An 18,871-nucleotide genomic window follows, 5' to 3' on the forward strand; every position below is an offset into this window, starting at 1 on the left:
AACCAAACAAAAAAACAAAAAAAAAACCCTCTTATTGTTGGCCAACAATATAGCCAACAATAAGAGAGTTTTTAATGTTTTAACAAAAATTTTAAAGGCCACAGAACAAACCTTTTTTCCCATGGATTAATAGGGATGCTTCGGATGGTTTTGATTGCAAGGTCTTTTTTTGCAAAGCAAGCACTGCCTGTGCTTGTGGAAACCACCGGACAAGAGGGTGTCTTTTTTTTTTTTTTTTAGTTAAAAAAAATGCTTATGTTTTTATAAGCATAGCCAAAGGTCTGGAATTTTATGGCTGAAGGGGCCCTGTGGGCGTTCATCTCCATTTTGCAGAGGTGGTGACTGAAGCCACTGAGTGTCGGTGCTTTACTCACGGTCATCCAGTTGGTCCCTCAGTGGCAGAACCAGGCCTGGGAGCCAGTTTCTGGCTGCCTGGTCTAGTGCTGCTTTGGGAGGTCACAACCCAAACCTAGTCTGGGGCAAGACTTCCCTTTGGGAGATGGCCTCTGATGTTTTTGGAGCACCGGGTCTTCCTTAGTGTTTGAGACCGTCTCGGAGCTGACAGGCTTTCACATGAGAAGCAGTTGTGTCTATTATTTTATGGGATAATAGTTCAGAGCTGTCAGAGGGAAACTCAGTCCAGGTGGCTCACAGAGGGACCCACTGTACATAAGTGAGCATGACCTGTGCAGGCTGCACTCCTTTGCAGAGTTGTCTGATGTCCTGTGGGCCATGCTGATGCGCGTGGGCCTCCGCGTCGACACCACCTATGGCGTCTTGGTACTGCTCCCGGTTATCGCATTCTTTGCAGTTTTGACCATTTTCATCCTGCTGATCATGGAAGGGCTTTCTGCGTTTCTTCACGCCATACGCCTCCACTGGTGAGTTTGAAACCTAGCCTTGGAACTGTTATTTAAAAAACATACCCACCCCCCACCGCCCTGCCCAACCAAATATACACAGCCCCTGCAAAATCTAATGCTGAATTTAGGCCAGTTCTTCCCTTCCTACCATTGGGATCTGCGTTCATATCCTCTGAGTTAAAATTGTATTTTGGGCCGGGTGCAGTGGCTCATGCTGGTAATCCTGGCACTTTGGGAGGCCAAGGCAGGTGGATCACGTGAGGCCAGGAGTTCAAGACCAGCCTGGACAACACGATGAAACCCTGTCTCTACTAATAATACAAAAATTAGCTGGGTGTGGTGTCGTGCGCCTATAATCCCAGCTTCTTGGGAGACTGAGGCAGGAGAATCACTTAAACCCAGCAGGCAGGGTTGCAGTGAGCTGAGATCACGCCATTGTACTCCAGCCTGGGGGACAAGAGCAAAACTCCGTGTCAAAAAAAAAAAAAATGTATTTTGTTTCTGAACTATTATCGCTGACAAGTAAAAGCAAGTTTAAGTTTGCAGAATACTTACATATGTTTCATACTCCTAATTCACTTTGGGTCTGACAGGTTGCTCTATCTTATTGCAAAATAAATCCTTCTTATGTAATTCCTAATGTTTTGTGGTGTAGGTTGGATTACTGCTCTGAGCCTCCAGTGACTCAAGTGGCAGGAGAGGGTCTCGTTACTTGTGCACGTGCTTTTTTGTGTGTTGGGCAGTGAGAGGCAGCGGATGTGTCAGAGTTTCTGTTCACACTGGGAAAGCCAGCACGGGGTTGTGGGTGGGGGGCGGTGTTTAGCTAAGTAAAGATATTTGTGCCAAGAACATGTTTTGGAATGAAGCAATTTCAGCACAGGAGTTTTTTTTTTTTAACTTATAAATGTTGTTTTAAGGGATGTGATTTCATAGTCTTCCATTAATACATGGCTTTTTTTTTTTTTAGGGTAGAATTTCAGAACAAGTTCTACGTTGGTGCAGGCACCAAATTTGTTCCTTTCTCATTCAGTCTACTTTCATCAAAGTTCAATAACGACGACAGCGTGGCATGATCATATTGCTGTAACCAACAAGCTTTCAGATATGGAGAATGACCATGTTATAGAATTTCACTTATGTCAGATTTATGATAGGAAAAATTCCATCTTCATTACTGCCTTATGACATAGCCAAATAATTCTGTAAGATATACCTCTTCCTCATATGTTAAATATTTTGTAAAGTTTACCAATTTGAGGTGTAAAAATTTCTTTTGGTTTTTTATGATGAGCAAATATAAGTTAATGCCAAACGTTATGTTAAAGTTATTTTTTCAAATACAGGATTGGGGGAGAGAAGCCAATTTTGCATGGCTAATTGAAAATGGTGTTAGATACTTGATTCCTTTAAACTTTATTTAAAAAAAACAACAGAGTTAATCTGTCACCTGAAGTTACCAGATAATATTTTCCAACAGCTGAAGTAGGGATAGTTTTTTAAAAAATTTAATGATGAGTAATGAAAACATTCACATTTATTCTGCTGGATTTAAAAATATGCAATTTTTTTTTTTTGAGATGAAGTCTCGCTCTGTCACACAGGCTGGAGTGCAATGGCACGATCTTGTCTCATTGCAACTTCCGCCTCCTGGGTTCAAGTGATTCTCCTGTCTCAGCCTCCCGAATAACTGGGATTGCAGGCATGCGCCACCATGACCAGCTAATTTTTTTGTATTTTTGTAGAGATAGGGTTTCACCATGTTGGCCAGGCTGGTCTCGAACTTCTGACCTCAAGTGATCCACCCGCCTCGGCCTCCCTAAGTGCTGGGATTACAGGCGTGAGCCACTGTGCCTGGCCAAAATATGCAAACATTTTTTATCCTGTGCTACCTAGAATTACAAGTAGAGGATTGTTTTTACAATTTTGTCTTGTTTTAGTAATTGGGGACAATGGGATAAAATGACATACAGCAAATGGTTATCCCACTTGTATATTTTTTTAAGGACCCTTATCCTGTTATCCTTACATAAAACCAGTTACGATAATTGTATGTTTGGAAAGATAAATTGTATACTGAGCCTTAAAACCCAGTGTGACTGTAGAAAATGTAATGTGGACATGATTTGAATTTAGTGACAGCTTGGCTGATGTCACTGAACCAGAAGGGTTTATACTGAGTGAAGGAAAGGTAAAAAGTAGTATTTTGTATATTTTTATAACAAAATATAAATGAAGATATTTTACCATGAAGAGATTGCACTTATCCTTGAGAACAATCTAATGATAATTTTTTTACTTTCAGACTGTTTCTAGCTAAAGTTCTGATAAAAGTATTTAGAGTTAATTTAAACCTTCAAACACTGTTTAGATCAGTTGAAAACTATTTCTTAATAGCCGTTATTTTATAATCTTTAGTTTAAATTCATCTGTTTACTTGACATTTAGTTTTTTGTGAACTTGAGTCAGTCCTGTTGAACATTTTGATCTGTATTCTTGCAAATTAGGTTAATTTTTCATATTTTAGTTTGATTTTAGATAATTATTTTCAAAAAGAAACCTGACTTTTTTTCACCTTCTTGACATTGTGAGTGATACACATTAAAAGCCTATTTGCCCCCATCCTCCTCTATCCTGTTTTGAGGTAGAGAGCTTGGCACTTCTGTTACAAGCTGAGAGTCTGGAGGTGCTGAGTTTAACGTGGCTGTGCAGCTGATTTCAAGGCATGAGGTTGACATAGCCGTGACCTAAAATTAAACCCTTTTGATTACAGTACAGATTCTGTGTGCTACTTGATGTTACCCAAGGCCAGTTTGGACTTACTGCTTTTTGTCCCTCATATTAAATTATCAAATGATGCCGATGAAATGCTTGAAAATGATTCTGCTCTCAAAGTTATGCTTCCCTAGAAAGGTGTCATGTCGGGCACTTGTGTTGGGTGACTATGACATCCCAGCAGTGCTGGTCAGGTCTCAGAGTTGCTTTCACCTAGAGCTGATGCTTCCACAAGGGGACATTTGTGTTACTTTGCTCCAGGGATCTGTCATAAAAACAATAGTAACTACTTCATCCCTAGGAAGCCCAAGACTTCAGGGCACTGTTAGCTGATTGGTAAATAAGGGACACAATATTCGAGGGAATTGTTTACTGCTCCCCACTAGTAATTCCCATGGGGGACCACTTTTTTAACTCTTTCTAATTAACACCTCTTCTCAGGCTATAGAGTAGAGGATGCAGTCATTTCTCTGTTGAAATCTATGTAGTATTTATGTAGAATGTCATTATATGAAAAGCGAATTCAGAATCCTAACTCCGGGAAAGCGCTCTCTGGAAATGTAGTTTGATAATAGTGTCTTATAGGTGCCAGGGGAATTTGTTTCTCTATAAAGCAATGGGCTCCAGTGTCATGTTACCAGAGTTGTCGCTCAGTTTTGCTTGTTTTTAAGCCTTTTGCTAGAACCTATTATGTATCCAGTTTTTAAAACATACTTCATTCCCTTGATAGCAGAGATCCAGAACACAGATGGCAAGTTGTGTGGATGATACTGAATATCTGTTTATTTTCCTAAAGATAAATGTCACGACATGACATTTTTCACTTTTTATTTAGATGTTTATTACCATGTGTTAACAGAATCTTAAAACCCAAGGGATTTCTTCAGTAAACTAGACTTTGATTCAACTTGCTGGGCTGGAGACTGCAATTGCGGTGGTCAGTTAAGGAGTGCAAAGGGTGTTCTGTCTGATAGGATCTGGGTGAGCCCTGCAGACTTTCTAGCAGCAAAAGGACTTGGAACTCCTCTTTCGCTGAATGCTGCTCTGTTTCTGTTTCTGGAATGGATATTTTATAACAACATTCTGGTGTCAGCATCCCCTCAGTAGTTGTTTATTTAAAAATTATTTTATTTTATTTTTTTTGAGACGGTGTCTCACTCTGTCACCCAGGCTGAAGTGCAGTGGTGCAATCTCGGCTCACTGCAACCTCTGCCTCCCAGGCTTAAGCAATTCTCCTGCCTTAACCTCCTGAGTAGCTGGGATGACAGGCGCCTGCCACAGTGCCTGGCTAATTTTTGTATTTTTAGTAGAGATGGGGTTTCACCATATTGGCCAGGCTGGTCTCAAACTCCTGACCTCAGGTGACCTACCCACCTTGGCCTCCCAAAGTGCTAGGATTACAGGCGTGAGCCACCGTGCCTGGCCCTCTGCAGTTGTTTAATAAGGCACAGAATACCTGTAGCATAGGTCAGCCTTACGATGTACATGAATTACATATTCAGACGTTTTAGAGCCTGACACATTTTGGAAAAGAAAAACAAAAAACAACTTCTACACCTATTCTGCAGTCTGCATTTAAAACAATAAATTCCTCTGTTAAAGACGTAAAGCCAGGTTTTGCTTGCGTGCCACAGGGAATATATCCAGGAAGGTTATTATGAAGCTCTCAAATCAAGATGATGGGAATAAGGCAGTTTGGACAAACAGTCTTCCCACAGTCAGGCCATTTTTGCTGATTTGGTTTAGAATTTTCAGAAATACTTAGTACAAGCCACCTGTTCTTTGATGGGAGTATCTAAGAAGGCTAGCTAGGTAGGTTCTTAGGGTTAGCCTGAGTCATCTAGGGGCTCAACTCCTTGTGAGGGGAAATGACAGTGAACAAGTTAGTACTTTGCTCCACAAATGCATGAAAGGACAAATTTGCATCTTCTATCAGTATTGAACCACTTTTGCTAATGACAAATAAATATATCTATATTTTTAAACGTGGGTGTTTCGCTTTATTATGCTCTGGTTTGGCAAGAAAGCCAAAGAACTCTGCTCCTTCTTCCCTGATTTCGTAGGCCACGAGGAACTCGTGCTTTCTCGGCTTATTTCCTCCTCCGCTGGCCTTCGACCCACGTGGCTGAGGGCTGAGGCCGTATCCTTCTGTCTGGCCTCTAATCCTGCCTCTGCCACCGCCGAGGTGCTGTGACCTTCGTCTCGCCACCTCTCTAGCCCCAGCTTCATCTGCAAGGTGGGCAGGCTGCTTCCAGACCGGTCGGCGTGGGGTGAGGTCGCACCCTCGGCTGCAGCGGCCCGAGGGCGGCTCCTGGCGGCGAGGGTCCCGCTCCGCATCCAGGGGCGTGCGCGCTGCCGGCACCAGGGAGCAACCAGCCTACCTCGGCAGCCCAGGGGCCTGGTGCGCGCCTCCGAGATCTCGGGGCCGGGGCGCGGGCTGCGGCGCGCGGGTTCGGGGATCGAGGGGCCGGGCGCGGGGCACTGCCGAGCTTGCAGCCCCCAGCGCCGGCGCCGTCGGCGGGGCAGGCTGTGGCCGTTGCCAGGGCGCCCATTGCTAGGGCCGCCGTTGCCACGGACGCCCGCCCTGCGCCCGGCTCCCTCTGCCCTGCGCGGCGCCATGGACGACCTGCGGGTGCTGTGGATGCGCGACCGCGTGTATGCGGCTTTCGGCATCACCGACCCCCAGCTTTTCGAGGACCTGCTCAACCGCGACGACGGCCAGGGCGAGGACCTCATCTTGCACTTCCTCAACCAGGCGAGCGAGGAGGAGGGCCCCTCGGCGCTCTTCATCTACCGCACGATGGCGCCGGAGGAGGTGGAGGTGGAGATTGGTGAGCCTCGACGCGCCGCTCCCTTCCCCGGGCTTCCCTCCTGCCCGCCCCGGCCTCTTCGGCCGGCGTGGGGGCTGCTAGAGCCTGCCCATCGTGCGGCCCCGGCCTCAGGTGCTGTCCATAAACGCTGCCGCCCGCCACGTGCAGGCCCCGGGCGAACCCAGCAATCACAGCCGTCTCTGCCCTCCTGGGCCCACAGCCCACTTGAAAGTCAGACCTTGATTGAAAAATCACAGCAAACACTGACTTAGCCCGCACCCCGTACCAGGTGCGATTCCAACGCTTGTATCAACTGCTTAACCCTACGAGGCGGGTGTATCCTCATCCCCATTTTACAGATCAGCAAACTGGCACGGAGGGGGTTAAGTAACCTGCCCAAGGCCCACGGGCAGTCAAGATCCACTGTGCAATAATCCGAACGGCTGGGTAGAGCCATGCTCAGGTGTGGCAGGGACCCAGGTCACTGTCACTCTCCTTGACGGTCGCAGGGTCTCACGGATGGTCCGAAGAGCATCCCTTTCTACTTCTGGAGGCTCCTCATATCCTAAAAAGTAAAGTAAGGCTAAGACAAAGTTTCAAAACTACAGTAGACTTTAAATGTTTATGTTGAACAAATTAGCATCGCAAATACAAAAAGACAGTGACCAGGGTCCCAGAACCCTCTGTGGAGGCGGATTCCCAGCCCCACCTACTCTCTGATAGGCCCAGGGACACTGAGAGGGCAGGGAGGGGCCAGCACAGGTGAGAGAAGGAGGCAGGACAACTTTCTTCAGAAACAGCTAGAAGGAGACTGGGACCTCGAAAGCCGCCTCCTCGCAGGAGCAGCAGCCGGAGCACAGCTGCCGGGACCTCCTGCCTGGCTGTCCAGTCTCCTGGGCTACTTTTCTAGCCCCTTAAGGACTTGGGGATCCGTTGCAGGGCGTCTCACTGGGTTCAGGTGGCAGGGCCGGCAAACGTTTGATTTTTTTTTTTAAAGGTACCAGGCACATTCATTTATTTTATTTTTTAACCTTTTTTTTTTTTTTTTTTTTTTTTTTTTTTGAGATAGGGTCTCACTCTGTCACCCAGGCTGGACTGCAGTGGTGCGATCTTGGCTCACTGCAACCTCTGCCTCCAGGGCTAAAGTGATTCTCCCACCTCAGCCTCCTGAGTAGCTGGGACTACAGGTATGTGTCACCATGCCTGGCTAATTTTTATATTTTTGGTAGAGACAGGTTTCACCATGCTGCCCAGGGCGGTCTCAAACTACTGAGGTCAAATGATCCTCCTGCCCCAGCCTCCCAAAGTGCTGGGATTCCAGGTGTGAGCCACCTGGCACCTGGCCACTTCTTTTCTTTTTTTTTTTTTTTGAGACAAGTCTAGCTCTGTCGCCAAGGCTGGAGTGCAGTGGTGCAATCTCGGCTCACTGCAACCTCCACCTCCCTGGTTCAAGCAATTCTCCTGCCTCAGCCTGCCAAGTAGCTGGGACTACAGGCACCCACCACCATGCCCGGCTAATTTTTGTATTTTTAGTAGAGACAGGGTTTCACCATGTTGGCCGGGCTGCTCTTGAACTCCTGACCTAAGGTGATCTGCCCACCTCGGCCTCCCAAAGTGCTGGGATTACAGGTGTGAACCATCGCGCTTGGCCACCTTCATTTATTTTAAATATTCATTATTTGCTTGCACATAATAAAACGTCTTCATCATAAAGAAATCCAAAACCATAAATAAACAATAACAAATCCCTTGTGCCATCTGGAGAGAGGACCACGTGATCACGTTTTGGAATTTAACCTTCCAGCCTATTATTTTTTTCTCCCTGGCAGACCTTTGGACCTGGACATTAGATTATAACTGGACCTTGAATGTAGGCACTTTTATTGGCACCAAGTGAAATTGTGGAAGCCAAAAACACACTCGCAGGATTGACCGTTTAACATGTACCACCATTGCGGGAACTTGGGTTTCGTATACATTTAAAAAAAATTACAGCAAGACCCTAAAACAATGGATGTGACTTGGATTTCTTGCAGAAGCCCTCCAAGGGCCTCTGTTAACGGTGGGGTGGCTGTTGTCTGCTGTGTTTACTAGCACGCGCTTAGCCCACATGTCATCCTGTGTGGAAGCAGAGTTCAGTCTCACCTCAGAGGGTCCCCCTGGTTAATTCCTGGACCCTCCAAAGGGAGCTCAGAACTCCCCTACCCCTGCCCCCGACTCGTTTCTGGGCTGTCTCTGTCCCTGGTCTTCCCTTCCATTCCCATCCCTTCTCCACTATCACCTCATGGTGAAAAGCTGATGGATTCCTTGCTGAAGATGCTATCTCTGGAAACTCTCAAAGCTGCTGATTCTGGAGGTGCCAGATGGCGTCGGATGTTGGGGGTTCTGGCCAGGTGGGGAGAAGAGACCTCATCCCCAGCTCCACACGCTGTCACTCACTCTCTGCTCTTTAAACCTATGAGCTCATATACACCCTTGAACAGTTTCCCTAGATTATTTTTGGGGGACAGATGGTTCCGTTCTGTTCAGAGGACCTGCAGAGAGCCCAGCGTGTCCCTTCTTTCCTTTTTTTCCTCCTCTTTCTGCCCCTCCCCTGGTCAAGATTTCTCTCTGCTCCTGGTTAAAAATGATAGGAATGGAGACAAAAAGATACTGGGGCAGGTGGTGGTAAGAAAGGCGAGGTGTCCTTCCGGGCAGCAGATACCCCAGATACTGATCCAGTAGGTACATGTGGTCCTTCTGGAAAAAACAAAATGGAATCATACTGTACGTATCATTTAGTAACTTCCTTACATTTAAAGAAATTACACAAATACTGCCAGAACGCATGTTCTCTTATGAATTCACAGAATATAGAATTACATATAAAAAGAAAAAGCAACGCTTCTCCATCTCTTAAGCTCCAGTCCTGCTCTTATTCCTAGGGGTAACCACTATTATTAGTTTGGTGTGTTTCTGGTTGGCTCTTTTGTCAAATTATCAGTCAATCAGTCAATCATCTACCAACCGACTGATCTGTCTCCCTACCTTCCTATCTATCTGTCTATCTATCTATCTATCTATCTATCTATCTATCTATCTATCTATCTATACATCTATCTATCTATACCTCTATCTATACATCTACTATCTATCTATCTATCTATCTATCTATCTATCTATCTATCTATCTATCTATATGTCTATCTATCTCCTGTCTCCCTACCTACCTATACGTCTATCTCTCTCTCTCCTGTCTACCTAATTACCTATACATCTATCTCTCTCTATTATCTACCAACTGACCAATCTTTGTGTGTGTCTATCTACCTATCACTCACCTATCATCTATCCATCTATCAATTATCTACCAATCTATCTACCTACCTACCTATACATCTATCTATCTCTATACACCTACCTATCTACCTCCCTACCTATACATCTCTATCTATACATCTATGTATGTATGTATGTATGTGTGTATCTATCTATCTATCTATCTATCTATCTATCTATCTACCTACCTATACATCTATCTATCTATCTATACCTCTATCTATATCCTGTCTACCTACCTACCTATACATCTATCTCTGTCTCCTGTCTACCTACCTAATTACCTATACATCTATCTCTCTGTGTATTATCTATCTACCAACTGACCAATCTATCTGTATGTCTGTCTACCTATCATTTACCTATCATCTATCCATCTATTAATTATCTACCAATTTATCTACCTACCTACCTACCTATACATCTATCTCTTTCTATCTATACATCTATCTATCTATCTATACATCTATCTATACCTCTATCTATCTATCTATCTATACATCTATCTATACCTCTATCTATCTATCTATCTATCTATCTATCTATCTATCTATCTATCTATACATCTATCTATACCTCTATCTATACATCTCTATCTATCTATCTATCTATCTATCTATCTATACATCTATCTATCTATACCTCTATCTATACATCTATCTATCTATCTATCTATCTATCTATCTATCTATCTATATGTCTATCTATCTCCTGTCTACCTACCTACCTATACGTCTATCTCTCTCTCTTTCCTGTCTACCTACCTACATATACATCTGTCTCTCTCTCTCTCCTGTCTACCTACCTAATTACCTATACATCTGTCTCTCTCTATTATCTATCTACCAACTGACCAATCTATCTGTGTGTCTATCTACCTATCACTCACCTATCATCTATCCATCTATCAATTATTTACCAATCTATCTACCTACCTACCTATACATCTATCTATCTATCTCTATACATCTACCTACCTATCTACCTCCCTACCTATACATTTATCTCTATCTATACATCTATCTATCTATCTATCTAACTACCTACCTATACATCTATCTATCTATCTATCTATCTATCTATCTATCTATCTATCTATCTCCTGTCTACCTACCTACCTATACATCTATCTCTGTCTCCTGTCTACCTACCTAATTACCTATACATCTATCTCTCTGTGTATTATCTGTCTACCAACTGACTAATCTATCTGTATGTCTGTCTACCTATCATTTACCTATCATCTATCCATCTATCAATTATCTACCAATTTATCTACCTACCTACCTATACATCTATCTCTATCTATACATCTATCTATCTGTCTGTCTATCTATCTATCTATCTTATCTACCTACCTACCTACCTACCTACCTACCTACACGTCTGTTTATCTGTCTGTCTGTCTGTCTATCTCTGTCTGTCTAGGCATAAGGTCAGGGCTGTTGAGATCAATTAATCAGCCTACCTACCTACCTACCTGCTTGTCATCTATATCTGTCTATCCTTGTTCTATCTACAATCTATATTTCTCTCTATGATGATAAAATATGGATATATAGAGTTCCTAAAACTATAAATATCATACTATATACACATATTATTTTGTGACTTCTCCCTCCACAACATCTTGGTTATTTTTTCATGTCAATACCTACAATTCTACCTAGCTTGATAGATTTTAAATACATAGATGTACCATATTCTACTCATCCATTCTCTAACTAATGGACACTTAGCTTTTCAGACTATTCATTCTACAAACAATGGAACAATGTCCGTCTATCCTTGCATACTTTGTGTATTTCTGGAGGATAGATTTATAAAAATGAAATGCATCTGTAACAACTATGGTCTTTTACAATTTGAGTGGGTCCTGTTGGTCCACAGCCAGTGGTGGTGGATGAGGCGGCTGTTTCCCAACGGCCTCCTTGACATTCGATATTGGCCATTTTTTAGATTTTTGCCAATTCCATAGAAGAAAAGTAGTTGCACTTCCTTACTCTAATTTATGCAAATGTTAATGTAGTTGAGCCTCTTTTTTTCCCTTCAGTTTTTCTTTTCTTTTCTTTTTTCTTTTTTTTTGAGACAGAGCCTCACTTTGTCTCCCAGGCTGGAGTGCAGTGGTATGATCTCGGCTCACTGCAACTTCCACCTCTTGGGCTCAAGTGATTCTCCTGCATCAGCCTCCTGAGTAGCTAGGATTACAGGGGCCCACCACCACACCCAGCTAATTTTTTTGTATTTTTAATAGAGATGAGGTTTCACCATGTTGACCAGGCTGGTCTCGAGCCCCGATCTCAAGTGATCCACCCACCTCGGCCTCCCAAAGTGCTGGGATTACAGGCATGAGCCACTGCGCCTGGCCTCCTTCAGTTTTTAAATTGTAACATACACATTGCCTGCAATTTACATCTTAACCATTTTGAAATGTACAGTTTAGGGTGTTAAATACATTCATAGTGTTGTGCACCCAGGAGTGTCTTTCTTATGCTTCTTGGTTATTGGTATTTCTTCTGGGCTGGTGGTAACTCTGATCATTTCTGTATCCTTCGTCTCTTGGCAGAATTTGCACAAACCTCCTCGGCCGTCACTGAAAGCTGGCTCCAGTAAGGAGTACTGCTGTGCCACTGTAACATAATGAGTCTCCTGTGGGCCACATACCACAGAAAGCAAAGATATCAGGTGTTTCGTGCAGTGAACAATTAACGTTTTATATTTTCTTCCCATTTATGTGGCCATAAAGATGAGATACCTGTCCTGTCTGAAGAGGAAGAGGAAGAAGAGACTTATTCTCAAAAAGTGGAGTCCGTGGATAAAGTGCGAGGTGTGGAGTTGGGAGGGATCGTGGGAGGGTGGAACTGAGAAAGCCCCCCACAGCGGGAGTAGGGTGCTGGCTGCCATGCCACAATCAGTTTGTACTTTCACTGGGTATGAACCACAAAGAGAAAGTGCTGGGTCATGAATAGACGGATGCAGTAGTTTCCCACGGCTGCCGTCACAAGTGACCACAGACTGGGTTTCTGAAAACAACACAGATGTATTCTCTCACAGCTCTGGAGGCTGGAACTCCAAAATCAAGGTGCTGGCAGGGCTGTGCTCCCTCTGCAGGACCAAGGGGAGGATCCTTCCTGGCCTCCTCACTGCAGTCTGGGGGTCAGGGTGTCCTCGGCCTGCAGCATCATCACTCCAGTCTCTACATCCATCATCACATGGCCTTGTCCCCTCTGTGTCTTTCTTCTCCGTGTGTCCTCTCTCCTTCTTTTTTTTTTTTTTTTTTTGAGACAGGGTCTCGCTCTTGTCACCCAAGCTGGAGTGTAATGGTGCGATCTCAGCTCACTGCAACCTCCGTCTCCCAGGTTCAAGTGATTCTCCTGCCTCAGCCTCCCAAGTAGCTGCGATCTCAGGCGTCCACCACCACACCCAGCTAATTTTTGTATTTTCAGTAGAGACGGGGTTTCACCATGTCGGCCAGGCTGGTCTTGAACTCTGGACCTCAGGTGATCTGCCCTCCTCAGCCTCCCAAAGTGCTGGGATTACAGGCGTGAGCCGCCGTACCCGGCCGTCCTCTCTCCCTCTTATACAGGCACCAGTCACATTGGATTTTGGGCCCACTCTAATCCATATCACCTCGTCTTTACTAATTACATCTGCAAAGACCCTGTTTCCAAATGAGGTCACAGCTTTAGGACATGCATTGTGGGGGATACTCTTCAACTGAGTGTAGTATGTAACATACAAACACTCATACAGGCGGTGTCTCAGCCAGCTCAGCAAACACAGGCTTTGTACTTTGTTCTGTAGAGTGGGTTTCCCACTGCACAAACTGCAGGTGCCATTTTCTTGGCAGAATCTTCAAGGCACAGTGCTTTTCACATATTTATTTGTTTTTGAGACAGGACCTTACTGTTGCCCAGGCTGGACTGTCGCTGCCATAGCTCACTTCAGCCTCTAACTTCTAGGCTCAAGCAATCCTCCTGCCTCAGCCTCCTGAGTAGCTGGGACTACAGGCACACGCCACCACATCCAGCTAATTTTTGTATTTTTAATAGAGATGGAGGTTCACCATGTTGGCCAGGCTGGTCTCAAACTCCTGACCTCAGGTGATCCACCCATCTCGGCCTCCCAAAGTATTGGGATTACAGGTGTGAGCCACCACGCCCGGCCTAAAGTGGGTTTTGATAAGGCAGATGGTAGTTCTGGATGCCACAGCAATGTCTGCTGCGGTCTCCTAGGAAGGCACTCTCGGCTTCTGAGCCCAATACATCCATGAAGAGGACAGGCTTGGGTGGGAAGAGCTGTTTAGGTGGGAAGGTCGGGGAAGTCCTTTCTCACAAAGTAAATTAACATTATTATATATTTTCTTCTTTTTTTATAGTGGTAAAATGGATGTCACTTTTACCATTTTTACCATTTCTAGGTGACATTAAGTATATTCATAAGTGTATTTTCCTTTTTAAAGATGGGGCCTTGCTCTGTGGCCCAGGCTGGAGTGCTGTGGTGTGATCATAGTGCCCTGTAGCCTTGAACTCTTGGGCTCAAGCGATCCTCCTGCTTCAGCCTTCCAAGTAGCTGGGATTACAGATGTGTGCCACCATGCCTGGCTAAGTTTTTTTTTTTTTTTTTTTAACTTAAATTTAATTTTTTGGGCTGTTGTGGTGGCTAACGCCTGTAATCCCAGGACTTACGGAGGCCGAGGCAGGAGGATCACTTGAGGTCAGGAGTTCGAGACTAGCCCAACCAACATGATGAAACCCATCTCTACTAAAAACACAAAAATTAGCCAGGTAGCCAGGCATGGTAGCACGTACCTATAATCCCAGCTACTCGGGAGGCTGAGGCAGGAGAATTGCTTGAACTCGGGAGGCGGAGGTTGCAGTGAGCCAAGATCGTGCCACTGCACTCTAGCCTGGGTGACAGAGTGAGATCTGTCTCAAAAAAAATTTTTTTTTTTTAATTTTTTTTGTAAAGATGAGGTTTCACTACATTGCCCAGGCTGGTTTCAAACTCCCGGCCTCAAATGATCTTCCACCCTGTAGCTGGGACTATAGGCATGCACCATCACTCCTGGATAACATTTTGATTTTTTGTAGAGATTAGAGACTACTCTAATGCTGTTAGAGAATTAGCAATGGACTACAGGCTGTTTATGGCATGGCACCTTCTCATAAGTGTGATTTTTTTTTTTTACTGTAGTCTATTGCTAGTTGTCTAATAATGTTGGTACTGCTGTCTATAGACTATTCCCCTACCAACCACGGTGCGCCCTTACCCGTGCTGTCATTTAGTCCTCCAGAATCTGGCTGGTAGATGTTACTGTCCCATTTTATGGATGAGAAAACTAATAGCAGAGAGGATTCAGACCCCTGACAATGAGTTGATGCCAAAGCCACAGTGACTTTGCACAGTGCCTTTCAAAGTAAGAGCTGAGGGAAAGCTCCCAGGGAAAGCTCCTTTCTCTAATCATTGGGCTTGTTGGATGTTCTGAGGGCTCAGACTTGGTGTCTGCTGAGGTTTCTGAATCTGTATCAATCAAAGTGGACTTGAAAGAGATGCGTCATTTCGTTTAGACTGGTTTTCTTCTCGTCCCTCACAAGTTTTGCATCTCATAGTGAAAAAGGAGTAAATGCTAACATGCTAGCTGTAATTCTTTTTTTTTTTTTTTTTTTTTTTTTTTGAGATGGAATCGCACTCTGCCACCCAGGCTGCAGTGGCACAATCTTGGCTCACTGCAACCTCTACCTCCTGGCCTCAAGCGATTCTCCTGCCTCAGCCTCCCTAGTAGCTGGAATTACAGGCACGCATCACCACGTCCGGCTAATTTTTGTATTTTTAGTAGAGACAGGGTGTTGCCATGCTGGCCAGGCTGGTCTCGAACTCCTGACATCAAGTGATCCACCCACCTCAGCTTCCCAAAGTGCTGGGATTATAGGCATGAGCCACTGCGCCTGGCCTGTAATTCTTGTCTTTATGATAAACTCCCTTTTAAGTAAAAAACCTCAGAGAAGTCACACGGTCACAGGGTGGACACTGTACCTGAGAGAACGCAGACAAAAACACGTAAAATTTCTGATGGACACCCTGTCAAAAATGAAACAATTCTTGTCAATTACAATGTGAGTCAAGGCCACAGTCAGATTGATTGGAACAGAAGGTATGCACAGCTACTTGATAACTCGCCTTTTGAATGAAATGTACTGGTGCAGAAAATGCAGGGCTGCTCTTGATGGTAGGAAATCTAATTTTCTGATTATTTTCTCTTACACTTTGATTGATGTTTTGCAGCTAAGCATGTGTCACTGAGAACCGAATCTCTAGGCCAACCTCTAATCAACATAGAGGATGAAGAAACGGACAAAGAGATTTCAGAAAAACTCCCTTCCAAAGTAAGCATGGCTCTTTGTCCTTGTTGGTGGGGTAATGGGGACCCCTGACACCCTCTAGGATGCAGGGTAACTGACATAGCCCCATCCAAGGGATTTATCATGTTGGAATGGAGATGATAGGATCCCAAGGCCACCCTCAGATTCGGTGATTGGCTGCAAGGACTGGCTAGAAGGACTCACAGGACCCAGAAAATCTGTTATATTCATAGTTAAGTTTATTACAGGGAAAGGATGCAAATTAGACTCAGCAAAAAAAGGAAAAACCGTGCACAGGACAGAGACCAGCAGAAAATAGGCACAAGCTTCCATCTGTTCCCTCCCAGTGGAGTTTCATGGACAGCACTTAATTCTCCTGGTAGCTATGAGTGACAACATGCATGAAGTATTGCCAACCAGAGAGGCTCACCTGAGCCTTGGTGTCTGGGGTTTTTACTGGGGATCAGTCACACAGGCATGGAGCATCCACGTGGCTGACCTTAGTTACTCAGCTCCCCTTCATCTCCAGCCCTCACCACCACCCTAGAGGTTGAACTGATCCTATATGACTGGGGCCCCAGCAAACAAAACCAGGCTCAGCAAAATCACATTGTTAGCATACACCTTCAGGAATGGCCCAAGGATGTAGGTACACAAAGACTCCCATATTAGGCAGGATATTCCAAAAGCTTAGAAGTTGTCATCCCAAGAGCCAAAGGTCAGTTCTGAAAACATTTGGCATGTGTGGGGTTTGGACAACACAAGCCTGCTAAATGAACCCTGTTCTGTGAAAACCCCAAGGTTGGAGTTTAAGGCTAGGATGTAAGCATTCAGCCTGGCCTGTGCTTACCAAAATCATGCTTCATTGCCTCATAAATATGTCCCATCTGCAAAACAAAATTCAAACTCCATCTGGACCTTTGCCAGGTCAGTTTGTTTAGGTGTTGCTGCACTGGTTGGTCAATAGAGGAGTTAGGCTGAGAGCTCAGAGTCTGGGTGCATTTAACTCCTGTGTTTAGCTGGTACCCACTGTGTGGCTGTGGCTGCATTGTCAGAACATGAGACCAAGCCACTGTGTTGAGAGGAGAGCTTAGGTGTACTTGAATATTAGGTTCTTTAGGTGAATGGATGTATCACAAGAATGAATGGCTTTTGTTCCCCATGTTTCAGAGAACTGCGAAGCACATCATGGAAAAGATGCATCTCCACATGCTCTGTACCCCTCTTCCCGAGGAGTTCCTGGACCAAAACGCGGTGTTTTTCCTCAGAAGTACCAAAGGTACATTTCTGGCACGTGTGTGTGTATGTGTGTTGAGGGGGTGTGGTTGTGCATGCACTTGTTCACTCTCATTCTGTTGTCTTTTTATGGTTATCTTTCACCTACACCAAGCTCTCTTTCTTTTCCGTACGGTGTTCTCCTATAGTCTTCTCAAAGCTAATTTCCAGTAACGAAGTGTTAGAGATAAAGAAATGTATTCAGCCAATGATAGTGCATGTCTGCACATATTTGGAGAAGGTGTGAAGACTGAAACTTGTGAAACAATGGCTTCAGTGGGTATATTTGTTGTGTGTGTTTTGTTTCCCAGTTAGATCGAGGGAAGAGTCCAAGTAACCTTTAAAATGTTTACCATGGTGATTGACTTTTGGTTAGGTAGGGTAAATACATATCAAATAAAACCTTGTTTGTTGGAAGGGTAGATGTTACCAAGTAGGTCTTTTCAAACAACCCATGACTCAAAAGATGCTTTGGCAATGAATTGAGGAAGGCTTGCTGGGGAGCAAAGACAGGCAAAGCCAGTGCCCAAGCCAGCATGGATGGTTGTAACAAATTGTCATAGGCTGGGGTGCTTCACCAACAAACATGTATTTCTCACAGCTCTGGAGGCTGGAAGTCCAAATCAAGGTGCTGGCGGATCTGGTGTCTGGCGAGGGCCACTTCCTGGTTCACAGACGGCACCTTCTCCTATCCTCCCATGATGGAGAGCAGAGAGAGACAGCAAGCTCTCCTGTCTCTTCCTATAGGGACACCAATCCAATCGTGAGACTCCACCCTCATGACCTAATCACCTACCAAAGGCTCCACCTTCTAATACCTTCACCTTGGGGATTTAAGCTTCAACATGGGGATTTTGGGGTCATTCAGTCCATAGCAGCAAAGAATCCAGCCAACATTTCTAGACAACCCAAATAATTTCTAGTTTTGGTCAGCGTTAGATACTCCAACCAGATCAGCGAATGTGTGCAGCTCTTGTGCGCTGTTCATACTAATCCACGAACCACAGTGCATCGGTGTCCATTTCAGCTTCTCATGGGCCCTCAATTTTGTTTAAATACAAATAGGAGATATTCTGAATCTGTAACCAGAACATTCCTTGTAGCAACTTGGGAAGAAGGAGAAGATTCCTGTTCTCTTGGAAATGTTAACTGTTGGCTGCTGTCTCCCACTGACCTTACATTCTATGCCTGTTCTCATTTAGAGGCAATCTCTGAAGCTACCGACATGAAGGAAGCTGTGGAAATTATGCCAGAAACACTGGAGTATGGAATTATAAACGCTAATGTGCTCCATTTTCTGAAGGCTATTATATGTCAGGTAAACGTGGAGAAAGGAAGAAATTCTAGTATTTCTAAAGTTGAGGTCATGTGGTTTGTTTATTCCACAAATAGGTAGTGGGCAGCTCTTCTGTCTCGGGTGCTGTTATGGGCACGGAGGTGCTGAGACCAGCTCGGTTGAGGAGACCCTAAC

General features: G+C 44.6%; 2 protein-coding genes across 9 annotated transcripts in view; both read left to right on the plus strand.

Annotated features, from left to right (window-relative positions):
- ATP6V0A2 (ATPase H+ transporting V0 subunit a2) overlaps nucleotides 1-3,728 on the plus strand; it is a 50,032-nt gene extending 46,304 nt beyond the window's left edge. For both annotated transcript variants that reach the window (XM_055237975.2, XM_055237976.2), the window contains 2 exons: nucleotides 710-881; nucleotides 1,831-3,728. In XM_055237975.2, the coding sequence (XP_055093950.1) occupies nucleotides 710-881; nucleotides 1,831-1,936 (278 nt within the window). In that variant the 3' untranslated portion in view covers nucleotides 1,937-3,728. The remainder of the gene's footprint in view (nucleotides 1-709; nucleotides 882-1,830) is intronic.
- A 2,434-nt stretch (nucleotides 3,729-6,162) lies between these two features.
- Nucleotides 6,163-18,871, plus strand: part of DNAH10 (dynein axonemal heavy chain 10) — a 172,308-nt gene continuing 159,599 nt past the window's right edge. For all 7 annotated transcript variants that reach the window (XM_055237938.1, XM_063614577.1, XM_063614581.1 and 4 more), the window contains exons 1-5: nucleotides 6,163-6,466; nucleotides 12,510-12,590; nucleotides 16,049-16,149; nucleotides 17,296-17,404; nucleotides 18,603-18,718. In XM_055237938.1, coding sequence (XP_055093913.1) covers nucleotides 6,253-6,466; nucleotides 12,510-12,590; nucleotides 16,049-16,149; nucleotides 17,296-17,404; nucleotides 18,603-18,718 — 621 coding nt within the window. In that variant the 5' untranslated portion in view covers nucleotides 6,163-6,252. The remainder of the gene's footprint in view (nucleotides 6,467-12,509; nucleotides 12,591-16,048; nucleotides 16,150-17,295; nucleotides 17,405-18,602; nucleotides 18,719-18,871) is intronic.

This window comes from Symphalangus syndactylus, chromosome 13 (assembly GCF_028878055.3).
Source record: "Symphalangus syndactylus isolate Jambi chromosome 13, NHGRI_mSymSyn1-v2.1_pri, whole genome shotgun sequence".
Classification (NCBI taxonomy): Eukaryota; Metazoa; Chordata; class Mammalia; order Primates; family Hylobatidae; genus Symphalangus; species Symphalangus syndactylus.